At 45.4% G+C, this 15,213-nt stretch overlaps 1 protein-coding gene across 1 annotated transcript; it reads right to left on the bottom strand.

The window, feature by feature from the left end:
* Positions 1–2,601: 2,601 nt before the first annotated feature.
* On the bottom strand, positions 2,602–4,538 carry LOC130375516 (C-reactive protein-like). Its single transcript, XM_056582485.1, has 4 exons — positions 4,495–4,538; positions 4,354–4,418; positions 3,903–4,098; positions 2,602–3,321 (listed from the first exon to the last, which is right to left on the bottom strand). The coding sequence occupies exons 2-4, from the start codon at positions 4,406–4,408 to the stop codon at positions 2,916–2,918; spliced, it is 657 nt and encodes a 218-aa protein (XP_056438460.1). The 5' UTR covers positions 4,409–4,418; positions 4,495–4,538; the 3' UTR covers positions 2,602–2,915.
* Positions 4,539–15,213: the final 10,675 nt, after the last annotated feature.

The following is a 15,213-nucleotide window of genomic DNA, read 5'->3' as shown; positions in this document are numbered from 1 at the left end:
GGCCACTGTATATTCGGCCACTTGCTGACGTCTTCTTCAACCCACTCATTAATAGTACACAGATCTTAAAGTCGGACAACATTTGTCAAATTCAACTTGTTGAAGTAAAATTCGCGATCTTGTGTGGATTTCCGGGAAATCATCTACGTAGAGGCACTCCTGCCACGCCCCCATATGCCTGGTCAAATCTGCCCGCGCGCCCGCTTCAAGGAAGGTAACCAATCACAACGGAGTTGGGTTGGCAGGAGGGGGGCGAGGGTGCGGAGAAGGACGAAACCGAGCGTTGACTGAGAAGGCTGAAAGCGTCCAAATGAGAGGAAGAGTTTCCCGAGGGGTGTCAAACGTACACGGCCCGCGAACGGGTTTAATCCGGCCCGCGAGATGATTTTGTGAAGTACAGTATTGTAAAAAAATATATATATATTTTTTTTTTTATAAAAATCCTTCCTAGCATTACATGGATTGCATTGACTGGCACTGATTAATTTGTTGTACATTGAACTATTGGACAATTGTGTGTAACTGGAAGTCGCTTTGGAATGTAACGTAAAATGATCTGCTATTTTTCAATGAAGGAAACTGCTGTTCTTAATGTGTCCACTAGAAGTCGCAATAGCAATTATGTTAAGCAAGCAAACTTTATACCGGGGCTGAGCAGGGAGCAAGTATAAACAGGTAGTGCAGCTAGCCCGGAGCTACCTTGTTGTTCTGCCTTATACTTTCAACATTATGCGCTTTGGCACTCTCATTGCCCCAAACTGTCTCTGTCAAAAAGACGAAAAGTGGACACAGAGTGCTGAGTTTTCTAAGAAAAATGGTCATCGTCCTTTTTATTCACGGAAGTAAATGGGAAACCTGTGTTTGGTGTGCTCACAGCATGTTTAATTTTACATAATTATGCCATATTTTTACCGGTCCGGCCCACTTGGGAATAGATTATCCTCCATGTGGCCCCTGAGCTAAAATGAGTTTGACCCCCCTGATCTACATCGTTTTTTGTGTATGGTTAAACATGACTATCAATCATTATAACAACGTTTATAGGTCATAAAAGTCGAAAAGCATAATAGGTCCCCTTTAACAAATGTGTCACAATGTCTGTGTAAGTTTAATAAGTGTGCTACACTACTAATTCACCTACTACTGCAGCTTCTACTACTACTTCAGCTACTACTACTACCACTACTTCAGCTACTACTACTGCTACCTAAGCTATTACTACTTCTACTTTCAGATTCCTCAGATCAGTAAATTTTACATTTCTGCATTTTAAGCAATGCTTTGCCTTTTTCATTTAGCTGTCAGCATTCACATGCGTTTTCTGCAGGAAATGCAACTACTTAATTATATTAATGCAATAGTGAGAGTAAGGACAACCATTTATACTTTCAACCATACCATTTGATGGTACTTATATCTATAACCAGTTTGCCCATACATGGACAGACATGGGTATCACTAGTCAGTATGCTGTGTTTATGTAGGGTGACCAGACGTCCTCTTTTTCCCGGACATGTCCTCTTTTCGAGACCTAAAAAATGCGTCCGGCAGGGATTCCAAAAACGTCCGGTATTTTGCCTCGTCGCAAAAAAAAAAAAATATATATACTATTGTTATTATTATCTTTTTTTTTTTTTTTGCCTCGTCGCATATTTGTGTTTCTGGGTCTTTCACATAACCTACTAGTTATTACCATTGTATATGTCTATGGTTATTACGGCCTTCCAAGTTCTGGAAAAGGTATCTCCCTTACGTTCCACCTTCTTGCGCGAGCTGACTGTAGAGAGAGTCTGTCATTGGGCGACCGATCTCATGTGCTCGTTGAGAAGGTGCCGTGTATAGACGGAATGAAACCCCCACTGAAGTACGTAGGCTGACGATACAGCCCCCCCCCCCCCGTCAACAATCTTGCCCGGGGCGCAATTGGACCTAGGATCGCCACTGTCTGCAGCCATGCCTAAACGTAAATGTAAGTTCACGGATGAACTAAAGAAAAAATACCCATGTTTTCGCCCCCCCCCCCCCCCCCCCCCCCCCCCCCGCGACGAAGTGTCCTCTTTTTCACAAACTCAAATCTGGTCACCCTAGTTTATGGGGAGGTCAGCCTGCTAGCTAGAGGACATCTGAAGCAGATTCCTACTGATCGCGGTGAGGCGCTCAGGTCACTGGAGCTAGTGAAGCTAGGTTAGCTAGTGAAGCTAGGACAGTAAGCATAGACGGTGAAGCTAGGATAGCTATTGATACTACGATAGCTAGGAGAGCTTGTGAAGCTAGGATAGCTAGGATAACTTGTGAAGCTAGGATAGCTATTAATGCTACGATAGCTAGTGAAGCTAGTACACTTATTGAAGATAGGTTAGCTAATGTAGCTAGTATAGCTACTGAAGCTAGTGTAGCTGGTAAAGCTAGTATAGCTGGTACCCCCCACCCCGTCAGTATCGCCTCGCTTCCAGAGGGTTAGACTCCGCCTCCAGCGATCAGCCCCCGCAATTGTTATTTGTCGGTTTGTCGACACGACTGCCCGACGCCCCGATCTATTTCTTACACCATCGGCCGAAGAGCGTTGAGACTAAACAAACACCAGCGACACAACGTTATGATGCAGGGTAGATATTTATTAGTGATCAACGCTATGATCCAGGGTTGGTTTATTAGTAATCAACGTCATAATGCAAGGTGGGTTTATTAGTGATCAAAGTCATGATGCAGTGTGGGTTTATTAGTGATCAAAGTTATGATGCAGGGTGGGTTTATTAGTAATCAACGTCATAATGCAGGGTGTGTTTATTAGTGATCAAAGTCATGATGCAGTGTGGGTTTATTAGTGATCAAAGTCATCATGCAGGGTGGGTTTATTAGTAGTCAACCTCATAATGCAGGGTGGGTTTGTTAGTGATTGGGGTTTGGGTTCGGTTCTAGGACTCCTGGAACTCCACAACGTTCCCATGGCTTGTTAGTTTCACTGTTGCCCAGTCAATGACGTTGGCAGAGGAGAAAAATTTCCCAGTGGACAGCTGCTGTATTGCGTCTGGAGGCAGGACGCGGTCCCACAAGTTCACCTCGAAGATCTCCCCCACAAAGCTCTGGTCGGCTTCGAAGTTCCCGAGGAGGGCGTCGGCGTCCTGGCCCACGATCACCCGGCCCCCCGGCCGCAACCCGTGGCCCATTTGGAGCCTCTGGGACACAGTGCTCCGGCCGTTGAGGTACAGGGTGGTCCTGCTTGTCTTCCTCTCCCAGGCCACACACACGTGGTTCTCCAGGGGTCCCAGCTCAGGAACCACAAAGGAAACCTTCGCCTTCTCGCCCAGGATCAGGGACAACCTTAAAGACCAACAAACACGCCGTGAACACGCATGTGGACGGGTATCGGCTCAGAGGATCATGTGTCTGAGTTCACTGCTCCTCAAAGTTAACGGAGACCCCAGAACGCTGCTGGGTTCCAGTGGAAACCTTTTCACCTTCAGTCACGCGTACGCAACCCATCTGAGCTGTTAATAGAGGACGGCTTTTCCAATGCCGGCGCCTTCCAGGATTTTCTCCTAGCGTTTGAAGACGAGGCTGGTAGCACCAACAGGTAAGTGTGGACTGTTATTTATTTTTCCCAGATTTGCTTAAAATTAGGTTTAAAATGAGATTGAAACACGGCTAAGGGTGTCATCACTGAATTAAACGATAGAAGAGAGGCAGTCAGAATCCCTGTTCTGAGGGGGATATGAAGAATGCCTTTGTTTTGTAGCAATGAACTTGTTCATACACTATCTCAAATCTATTTTTACCCTACATACGTTTTGTTAAAATGATCCTAGGTTTCCTCTTGTGTTCGGAATTTATTAATGAATTCCACAATGATTTCATGGGTGCAGTAACTTTTCAGGGAACATTTGGAATCACGCGGTTCATACCTGCCGTCAGCCTCTCGCCACAGGTTGAGTTCGTCTACAAGCTGCGTGCGGTAGGAGAAGAGGATGACCTGCCGCGGCAGGTGCAGCTCCGTGGCGAACCTCAGGCAGAGCGTGAAGGCGTCAAGGCTGAGCGGCTTGGCGGGCGTCAGCTCCACAAAGCTGGAGGAGGTCTGCATAGGAAACATCAGCGAGCGCCCTGGAGAGGAGGAGTGGAGAGACCCAGTCAGCAGGACTCAATCACCGTGGATGTTACTCCGCCATTGATTCAACCACATGGATCAACTAGAAAACGCATTTCATGCAGAAAATGTGGTGAGTGCTGTAGTGCAAAGTGAGGTTAAAATATGTTTTAGTAAAGCCACATAGTTTAAGACGTAAAGAAAAGTGGATTTAAATCAGTTGAAAGATTTGGGTGATTCAGAGACAGAAGGGAACAAGGGAACGACATTACCTTCGACATCAGGGAGCAATACGGCAGCAACGAACATGGAGAGTATCAGCTTCATGTTGACAGACCTACACACACATACACACACACTGTCAGGAGGACATATGTGATGGATTCTCATATATGACGCATTAAGGTACGTACCTGAGCTCCTGGGTTCTGTAGATGTGGATCCTAGCGACCAGACAGGCCTTTATACCCTGCGTGTGTGTGTGTGTGTGTGTGTGTGTGTGTGTGTGTGTGTGTGTGTGTGTGTGTGTGTGTGTGTGTGTGTGTGTGTGTGTGTGTGTGTGTGTGTGTGTGTGTGTGTGTGTGAGCTGAAACAGATGTTATTTGGTGATTTTCCAAAAATATTGGACTACCACCCTGTTCAGGTAAAAGTAAGGTGGCAACGATGACATGCTCTAACAACTTAGACTCTAAAACAGCCCTCCACCTGTTGCCTTGATACTTTACATCTTTAAGAATGTTTTTGACTGCCTAGCAATAGACATACTGCAAATAGTTAACTACTGTATATCCGATCAGGCCATTTCCAAAAGCCTTGAAAACTGCAGTTATTAAAGCCTTTTTAAAGAAGCGGACCATAGATTAATCTATTATTCACGACAAACCAATATCAAATCTAACCTTCACAAGTAAAATCATTTAGAAAGTTGTCCTCCAGCAACTGAATCACTTCCTGGCATCAACTGGTTGCAATGACACTTCCAATGAGGATTTCGACCTCTTCAAAGCACTGAGACCGCCCTTATTAAAATTGTAAACGACATCCATCTTAACACAGACTCTGGCAAAACCTCAATACTAATGCTACTAGACCTCAGTGCTGCATTCGACAGTGTTCAACACACAATACTTTTGGACAGATTAGAAAACTAGGTGGGGCTTTCAGGCACATCATCATTGAGTTGTCCTCAGACGTTTTCGCCCTCGGAGATTCAGATTTTCCCCATCATGCCTCTGTCTATTGAATCAAAAGCTTTCTTGAAGTCAATGAAACAGAGCACACAGCTGTTAGGTTGATCTTCTTGACCTTCTCGATGACCTCCTTAAGGCCAGGATTTGGGCTACGGTAGACCTTCTCTATCTGAAGGCCTTCTGGAGATGAGGGTCAATGGCATGATGTATCTGGTTTAGTATCATGTGGTTGAACCTCAGGTGAGGGTCAATGGCATGATGTATCTGGTTTAGTATCATGTGGTTGAACCTCAGGTGAGGGTCAATGGCATGATGTATCTGGTTTAGTATCATGTGGTTGAACCTCAGGTGAGGGTCAATGGCATCCTGTATCTGGTTTAGTATCATGTGGTTGAACCTCAGGTGAGGGTCAATGGCATCCTGTATCTGGTTTAGTATCATGTGGTTGAACCTCAGGTGAGGGTCAATGGCATCCTGTATCTGGTTTAGTATCATGTGGTTGAACCTCAGGTGAGGGTCAATGGCATCCTGTATCTGGTTTAGTATCATGTGGTTGAACCTCAGGTGAGGGTCAATGGCATCCTGTATCTGGTTTAGTATCATGTGGTTGAACCTCAGGTGAGGGTCAATGGCATCCTGTATCTGGTTTAGTATCATGTGGTTGAACCTCAGGTGAGGGTCAATGGCATCCTGTATCTGGTTTAGTATCATGTGGTTGAACCTCAGGTGAGGGTCAATGGCATCCTGTATCTGGTTTAGTATCATGTGGTTGAACCTCAGGTGAGGGTCAATGGCATCCTGTATCTGGTTTAGTATCATGTGGTTGAACCTCAGGTGAGGGTCAATGGCATCCTGTATCTGGTTTAGTATCATGTGGTTGCACATCTTCACTGTGACTGAGGTCAGGCTAATGCCACGGTAGTTACCTGGCTTAGAAAGATCTCAGGACATCGGCATAGGATGATGTTGGAGAGGGACCATATATCAGGGTTGGTGTTTTCCATCTCAGCCCGGTTGCAGATCGCCAACACGATGTCGTTGAGATCACAGTTCCCAAGAACCTCTGGGGGGATGCCGTCCGGCCCAGGACTATTTCCCTGCTTCAAGGTGGACCTCACCGCGGCAAACTCCATGGCTGTGAAGGGGCCATCGTCAAGGTCCAGATTCATGAGCCCTGCAGGGATCTCCTCCTCGGCCTCCTCCACTGTCGGCTGCGCCCCTAGGAGGTCCCGGAGGTGGGTGAACCACGAGGTCACTCTCTCCCCTGGGCGGCTGCCTGCCAGCTGTTCCTCCCTTGGCCTCTTGCGCCCACTCATCTCGTTTAAGACCTTCCATGACTCCCTATACTGCCGTTCGCCGTGCACTGCCCCCACCTTCCTCACCTTCTCCATCAGCTTCTCCCCTTTGATCCGGTCGTTCACCTCCCTTCAACACCTCCCGATTCTCTGTGGACCACTCTTTCTCCAGCTTCTAAGGGCCTCCTCCATCTCTGCCTGTCCCCTCACGACCTCCGGGTGCTGGAAGTATAGGGTTAGTGATTGGGGTGTCTACCGTACAATTCTAGGTTCTCAGTTGGCAAACCTAACAATTTGCAAGTTGTGAATGGGGCACGGCCCGCCCTACTCTGGCCGTGTTGGGCTTAAGCCTTCATCCGCCCTTGCTCCCCGACCTCCCGATGGTGTACGGTGTGGAGCCGGGCGCGGGCCAACCTGTGGTTCTGGCCGGAGTGACATGCTCCTAGATGGGTTGCCTACCATGACTATGAGCCCCATCTGCCCCAAATCTCAATACTAATGCTTCTAGACCTCAGTACTGCAAAAGAATGTTCCGGACAGGCAGATTCAACACATTTATTGTGTTGAAAGAATAAAAATGGAAGGAAAAGGAAATTAAATGGAAGGAGTCTTTTCAGTGGGGCTTTCAGGCACAGTCTACAAGATAGAAACAGATTTACATTTCGAATCAAATCAGTTACAAACAACTATTATCACCTTATAAACGTAAGACTTAGAGGGCTCATGTCCACCCAGGACTTACAAAAACGTGTACATGCCTTTATCACTAGTAAGCTTGATTACTGCAGGTCTCCCAAAAAAACCTCTAAGGCCACTACAGCTTGGTCAGAATGCGGCTGCTAGAGTTCTAACAAAGACCAATGTATTTGAACATATTACACCAATTCTTAACTCGTTACGTTGGCTCCCTGTATGTCAGAGAATTGATTTTAAAATCATGCTGCTCACCTATTAATCCCTACATGGTTTAGGGCCGAAGTATATCACTGACATGCTTCCACTACGTAAGCCTTCTAGACCACTAAGATCCTCTGAGACTAATCTGTTTAATGATCCCCAGAGTAAACACAAAACAAGACTGAAGACTTCTTTGTTTGCTTTAGCTTTCTGCTACATCTTGAATACTTTGCACTTTATACAATGCATTCTTTTTTCTTTGCCTTTATTTTCTTTTACAGATCTATTTTCTTTTATAACTTCATTTTATTGTATGTTTGCTTTACCTTTATGCTAAATCTTAAACACATTGAACTTTCTTTTTAACTTTGCCTTCGTTTTCTTTTACTTATTTATTTTATAATTTTATTTAATTTTATTGTATGACTATGTTTCAATCTGAAGCACTTTTAGTCTGCCTCGTGTATGGAAAGTGCTACATATATAAAGTTGCCTTTATATATGTAGCATATATAAAGGCATATATGCTACATATATCCCTTTTCTTTGTTTCTTGAGTTCTATAGACGTTGATCAGGGCGGATGTCCTCCAACGACCTTGGTGACCCGTTGGAGTATTCTTAGATACGCGTTTTATCCGTCTAATGAAACGACGCCAGCTGCGATCAATAGTTTTTCTCCCACATTGATAAACTGGTGTTGGCCCGAAGCACTGATGGTCAAAGTCCAACTACGATAATGAATCCATTTGTTTATTTAGTTGGAGCCCACACTTTTCATTAATTACAAGTACTTATTCTTTAGTGACTAGTAACTATTCCAATAGTAACTAGAATGAATTAAAATTGTACTATTAACTATTCATTAGATGCAATACGTCGAACAAACTGCTGCTTTGTGGCTGCTTCCAGTGGATACTCAACACCTGACAGCCAAGGCAGACAGGGAATCATGGGATTACACCAAGCAATACAACAAAAACATGAGTGCAAATTTAAGGGCCCCTGGTTAGAGAGAAGACAAATGCAAATGTGTAAACACAAACCTATTACATTGCAGGGTAGAGAGCACTTATCACAGAAAGAATACAGTTAACAGTTAGATTGCAAATGTTGATTTTCACCATTGATCAGCCTTTCATTGCACCTCCATCTTAAGTGCAACAACAATAAGTACCCTTTACAACAGGAGAGCTTAACCCCTAACCCTTTACAACAGGAGAGACTAACCCCAACCCTTTACAACAGGAGAGACTAACAGGAGAGACTAACCCCAACCCTTTACAACAGGAGAGCCTAACAGGAGAGCCTAACCCCTAACTCTTTACAACAGGAGAGCCTAACCCCTAACTCTTTACAACAGGAGAGCCTAACCCCTAACCCTTTACAACAGGAGAACCCCTAACCCTTTACAACAGGAGAGACTAACCCCTAACCCTTTACAACAGGAGAGCCTAACCCCTAACCCTTTACAACAGGAGAGCCTAACCCCTAACCCTTTACAACAGGAGAGACTAACCCCTAACCCTTTACAACAGGAGAGACTAACAGGAGAGACTAACCCCTAACCCTTTACAACAGGATAGACTAACCCCTAACAACAGGAGAGCCTAACCCCTAACCCTTTACAACAGGAGAGCCTAACCCTTAACCCTTTACAACAGGAGAGCCTAACCCCTAACCCTTTACAACAGGAGAGCCTAACAGGAGAGCCTAACCCTTAACCCTTTACAACAGGAGAGCCTAACCCCTAACCCTTTACAACAGGAGAGACTAACAGGAGAGACTAACCCCTAACCCTTTACAACAGGAGAGACTAACCCCTAACCCTTTACAACAGGAGAGACTAACCCCTAACCCTTTACAACAGGAGAGACTAACCCCTAACCCTTTACAACAGGAGAGACTAACAGGAGGGCCTAACCCCTAACCCTTTACAACAGGAGAGATTAACCCCTAACCCTTTACAACAGGAGAGACTAACCCCTAACCCTTTACAACAGGCGTTCTAGAGAACAAATTGCGAAAAAAAGGTACATCAGCATGTAGAAAAGGGGCGTCATCTGCCTCTGACATGTGTAACGGTGACACGTAACCTCGATGTGAAGGAATAAGGTCAATAACATACCTTCACACACACACACACACACACACACACACACACACACACACACACACACACACACACACACACACACACACACACAAAACAGCTATTCTATATTTGATCTCAAATGTATTCATACTTAATACTACATACTATCACTTTAGCTATTTGTTTAACTCTTCACTTAATTTGTTTACAACCATTTTCAATGTTTTAAACAGTTTGCATGTCTACATTGTTTGCTCCATTTAAACTGAAATAGTTCAAATCCCTTCACTTGATTTAAGCCATTGAATATTTCTTTACGTCTTAAACTATGTGGCTTTACTAAAAAATATTTCCAACCTCAGTTTGCACTGAAGCACTCACCGCATTCTGCAGGATACATACAAATTTCCTAGTTGATAAAGGTGCATGAATGGAGTCGAATTTAATTTGCACGCACGCACGCACAGAATATTGTGATAAGCTCCAACCCCTTAATTCAACCACTAGGTGGTGCCATTGACCGCAACATTGGAACTGCGCTGAGCTGAAAGTCATGCAATGCGGTACAAATACAAACGATCATCAGAACACCAAAGCCGTACCTGCTTCGGACGGTCGGACCTGTGGCAGATTACCACATTTTATTTAGCAAACCTTTACAACCCCGTATTGTTGACCTTGATACTCAGCTTTGTATGACTCACTACGATTAGACTGAATGATTATACAACAAGTTGATTGATTGAACCTTTCCTATTGCCTCTCATCGTTCATTTTACCCAGTTACTGAGAGAAGGAGAGAGACAGAGACGGAGAGAGAGGGAGGGAGACAGAAAGAAAGAGAGACAGAGACGGAGAGAGAGGGATAATATATATAATATAATATATTGACTAACGTTATTGATTAGTAATACTATTAATAACGTTATTGATTAATACTATGACTAATGTTATGCATTATTAATACCATGAATAATGTTAATGATTACTAATACTATTAATAACGTTATTGATTACTAATACTATGACTAACGTTATTGATTACTAATACTATGACTAACGTTGATTACTAATACTATGACTAATTGTAATGATTACTAATACTATTAATAACGTTGTCGATTACTAATACTTTTACTGACGCTATTGATTACTAATACTATTATTGCGGTTATTGATTGCTAATCGTATTACTAACGCAATTGATTACAATATCCATGACTAACATTGATGACTAATACTATCACTAACGTTATTGACGAGACCTTAAGTGTTCTCAAAGCATACACAACTATACTATATATTCTTTGAGAGAGTGACAGGTGAAATTAACCAGATATTAACAAACACACATGACGCATACACTCCGGGAACACACACACAGATGACATATCTCTCTCTCTCTCTCACACACAGACACACACACACACACACACAGACACACACACACACAGGAGACATATCTGACACACACATGAGGGGAAGGCAGAGATATAGAGGAAGTGAGAGCGAGAGAGAGGAAAAGAGAGAGAGGGAGAGAGAGAGACAGAGACAGAGACAGACAGAGAGAGACAGAGACAGAGAGAGAGAGAGAGACAGAGACAGAGAGAGAGAGACAGAGAGAGACAGAGAGAGAGACAGACAGAGAGAGAGAGACAGAGACAGAGAGAGAGAGACAGAGAGAGTCAGAGACAGAGAGAGACAGAGACAGAGAGAGACAGAGACAGAGAGAGACAGAGACAGAGAGAGAGACAGAGAGAGACAGAGACAGAGAGAGAGAGACAGAGACAGAGAGAGACAGAGAGAGTCAGAGACAGAGACAGAGAGAGACAGAGACAGAGAGAGAGAGAGACAGAGACAGACTAACACAACCTGGCGAGGGGATCCCTCTAGTCCATCAGTGCTGCTGGCGTCCTGTGTGTGTGTGTTAACGTCTGTTCACATGTTTTGATTCAACATTTGTCACCGTCAACAACAGGAACATCATGGATCGTGTTTGGAACTGGAGTAGAGAGAAGAGCAGGGAGGAGGAGTAAAGAGGGAGGAGGAGTAAAGAGGGAGAAGCTGGGAGGAGTAAAGAGAGAGGAGCAGGGAGGAGTAAAGAGGGAGGAGCAGGGAGGAGGAGTAAAGAGGGAGGAGGAGGGAGGAGGAGAAAAGAGAGAGGAGGAGTAAAGAGGGAGAAGCTGGGAGGAGTAAAGAGAGAGGAGCAGGGAGGAGTAAAGAGGGAGGAGCAGGGAGGAGGAGTAAAGAAGGAGGAGGAGTAAAGAGAGAGGAGGAGTAAAGAGGGAGAAGCTGGGAGGAGTAAAGAGAGAGGAGCAGGGAGGAGGAGGGAGGAGTAAAGAGGGAGGAGGAGTAAAGAGAGAAGAGCAGGGAGGAGGAGGGAGGAGTAAAGAGGGAGGAGGAGTAAAGAGAGAGGAGCAGGGAGGAGGAGGGAGGAGTAAAGAGGGAGGAGGAGTAAAGAGAGAGGAGCAGGGAGGAGGAGGGAGGAGTAAAGAGGGAGGAGGAGTAAAGAGAGAAGAGCAGGGAGGAGGAGTAAAGAGGGAGGAGGAGTAAAGAGGGAGGAGGAGGGAGGAGTAAAGAGAGAGGAGCAGGAAGGAGGAGTAAAGAGGGAGGAGGAGTAAAGAGGGAGGAGGAGGGAGGAGTAAAAAGGGAGGAGGAGTAAAGAGAGAGGAGCAGGGAGGAGGAGTAAAGAGGGAGTAGCTGGGAGGAGGAGTAAAGAGGGAGCAGGAGTAAAGAGGGAGGAGCTGGGAGGAGTAAAGGAGGAGGAGGCTCCGTGCGGTTGGGTTAGGGCAGCAGCAGAGCTAGGCTGGGGTCAGGGTCTGAAGGTGAACTAGTGGAGGTACCGACACTCAGCCAGCCCTCACTGTCCCGCAGAGCGGCTGGGCTGTCGTCATGACGATCCGGAGAACTGAAACGAGAACAACAGCTCCCCCTCTGGTGGACCGACGCCACTGCACCACACACACACACACACACACACACACACACACACACACACACACACACACACACACACACACACACACACACACACACACACACACACACACACACACACACACACACACACACACACAGAGAGACAAATAAACAGACGGACTCAAATTCCTTATTAAAATCCTCTTGGTGTTTTATTTTTGTTTTGAAGTCCAGTCCCGTCCAGTCCAGTCCAGTCCGGTCCAGTCCGGTCCAGTCCGGTCCGGTCCAGTCCAGTCCAGTCCAGTCAGGTGAATCCAGAGCCACGCCCCCTACATGTGTGTGTGTGTGCACCGCCAGGACGATCTTTTTTCTCCCCAAAATCTTTATTTGATGCCAAAACAGAGTGGCGACACTTCCATTGGACTCACCTGTTGGCCGCTCATTTTGTTCAATTTAATCTCCCAAACTAGCTTTTCTCCGTGTCGTACGATTCCGTGACAAAGGGGCGGCAAGTCGCATAGTATGGAGTTGAATCCACACACGTTTGGCCGGCATCAAATAAAGATTTTGGGGAGAAAAAAGATCGTCCTGGCGGCCTTAAACTGACTCAACAACGCCACCTGCTGTTGTGTAGTGTGAATAACAGGACATTTATTTGTCACGTGACTTTTGGCACTAATTTTCCGCCTTGCTGTTCCGTACGCAAATGCAATCCGATCCGTGCGCAAATGCATTCCGATCCACGCGCAGCTTTCGTGTTCCGTACTTGTAGAATTGTTTTGTGTACTTGAAGGATTTTTTTTTGTACTTTGTGTAAAACATACTGTATTTGTTTCTGAGCAAAATGCTTTGGTTTGTGAATGATGTTTTGTATTTGCAAACCACACTGAGCGTGTGTGTGAATCATTTTGCGTGAGTAAAACACGTTTTGTGTGCGTGTGAATCGTTATGTGTGAGCAAAACACGTTTTGCGTGTGTGCGGGGTTTTTGCATGAATCTAACTCCATACCATCCCCTTAATTCAACCACTAGATGGCGCCATTGACCCCAATATAGATAGATAGATAGATAGATAGATAGATAGATATATACTTTATTAATCCCGGGGGAAATTCAAGTATCCAGTAGCAGCCGAAAACACACATAAAAACAGTGCAGATGGATGTGCAAAAATACAGATATAAATAAATATAAATAAAATGTCCATTGTTGTTATCTATTGTCCTCCCTGCCTTTACTGGGAGCTGTTGTACAGTCTGATGGCCAGGGGGACGAAAGAGTTTTTTAGTCTATTAGTGGAGCTGGACTGGGACAGCAGTCGGCCACTGAAAACATTGGAACTGCGCTGAGCTGAAAGTCATGCAATGCGGTACAAATACAAACGATCATCAGAACACCAAAGCCGTACCTGCTTCGGACGGTCGGAGCTCTGGCAGATTATCACATTTTATTTAGCAAACCTTTCCAACCCCATATTGTTGACCTTGATACAAAGCTTTGTATGACTCACTACGATTAGACTGAATGATTATACAACAAATTGATTAATTGAACCTTCCTATCGCCTCTCATCGTTCATTTTACCCAGTTACTGAGAGACAGAGAGAGAGAGAGAGAGAGAGAGAGACAGACAGAGAGAGAGACACACACAGAGAGAGATAGACAGAGAGACAGAGAGACAGAGAGAGAGAGAGAGAGAGAGAGAGAGAGAGAGAGAGAGAGAGAGAGAGACAGAGAGACAGAGAGACAGAGAGAGAAAGGGACAGAGAGAGAGACAGAGACAGAGAGAGAGACAGAGAGACACACAGAGAGAGAGACGGAGAGAGGAAGAGAGACAGAGAGAGACAGAGACAGAGAGAGAGAGAGACAGAGACAGAGACAGAGACAGAGACGGAGAGAGAGAGAGACAGAGACAGAGAGAGAGACAGAGAGACACACAGAGAGAGAGACGGAGAGAGGAAGAGAGACAGAGAGAGACAGAGACAGAGAGAGACAGAGACAGAGACAGAGACAGAGAGAGAGAGACAGAGAGACAGAGACAGAGACAGAGAGAGAGAGAGAGAGAGAGAGAGAGAGAGGAGCAGGGAGGAGGAGGAGGAGGGAGGAGTAAAGAGGGAGGAGGGGGAGTAAAGAGGGTGGAGCTGGGAGGAGGAGTAAAGAGAGAGGAGCAGGGAGGAGGAGGAGGGAGGAGTAAAGAGGGAGGAGGGGGAGTAAAGAGGGTGGAGCTGGGAGGAGGAGTAAAGAGGGAGTAGCAGGGAGCAGTAAAGAGGGAGGAGCTGGGAGGAGTAAAGGAGGAGGAGGCTCCGTGCGGTTGGGTTAGGGCAGCAGCAGAGCTAGGCTGGGGTCAGGGTCTGAAGGTGAACTAGTGGAGGTACCGGCACCAGTGTTTGTAATAACGCCGTTAAAATGAACGGCGTTAAGTAACGCATGGTAATGTTAGTTTCAAACCCTGGTTATGAGAAAGTTACAGGGGCCAGGCATACCATGGTTGATATGGAAAGCAGAGTAATAGCCTAATGTAAACCTGAAAGGACAGTAACACACAAGCATAATTCATCATTGCATAACAACTAAGTATATCATAGAGCTCTGAACTATGTTAGCTAACACCAAATAATAGGCAACTTACCCCGCCATACAGGTGCAATTCGCTGTGAGGACGTCGTTTTCTCGTTGGTTGATTATAACCCAAGCCTCATACATCGTTGTCCTGTGTCCTTGTCTTCGACTAGGGAGG

This window comes from Gadus chalcogrammus, chromosome 22, assembly GCF_026213295.1.
Source record: "Gadus chalcogrammus isolate NIFS_2021 chromosome 22, NIFS_Gcha_1.0, whole genome shotgun sequence".
NCBI classification, from domain to species: Eukaryota; Metazoa; Chordata; class Actinopteri; order Gadiformes; family Gadidae; genus Gadus; species Gadus chalcogrammus.
Note: the sequence above shows the minus strand (reverse complement) of the source record. Positions and strands in the feature narration are given on the sequence as shown.

What these genes read in the sequence shown, in the direction of transcription:
- LOC130375516 (XM_056582485.1), bottom strand. Translation starts at nt 4,408, where the DNA reads ATGAAGCTGATACTCTCCATGTTCGTTGCTGCCGTATTGCTCCCTGAT. An exon ending in ATTGCTCCCTGATGTCGAAG is followed by an intron (nt 4,099 to 4,353) that starts GTAATGTCGTTC and finishes CCTCCTCTCCAG; the next exon opens with GGCGCTCGCTGATGTTTCCT. An exon ending in TGGCGAGAGGCTGACGGCAG is followed by an intron (nt 3,322 to 3,902) that starts GTATGAACCGCG and finishes TTGGTCTTTAAG; the next exon opens with GTTGTCCCTGATCCTGGGCG.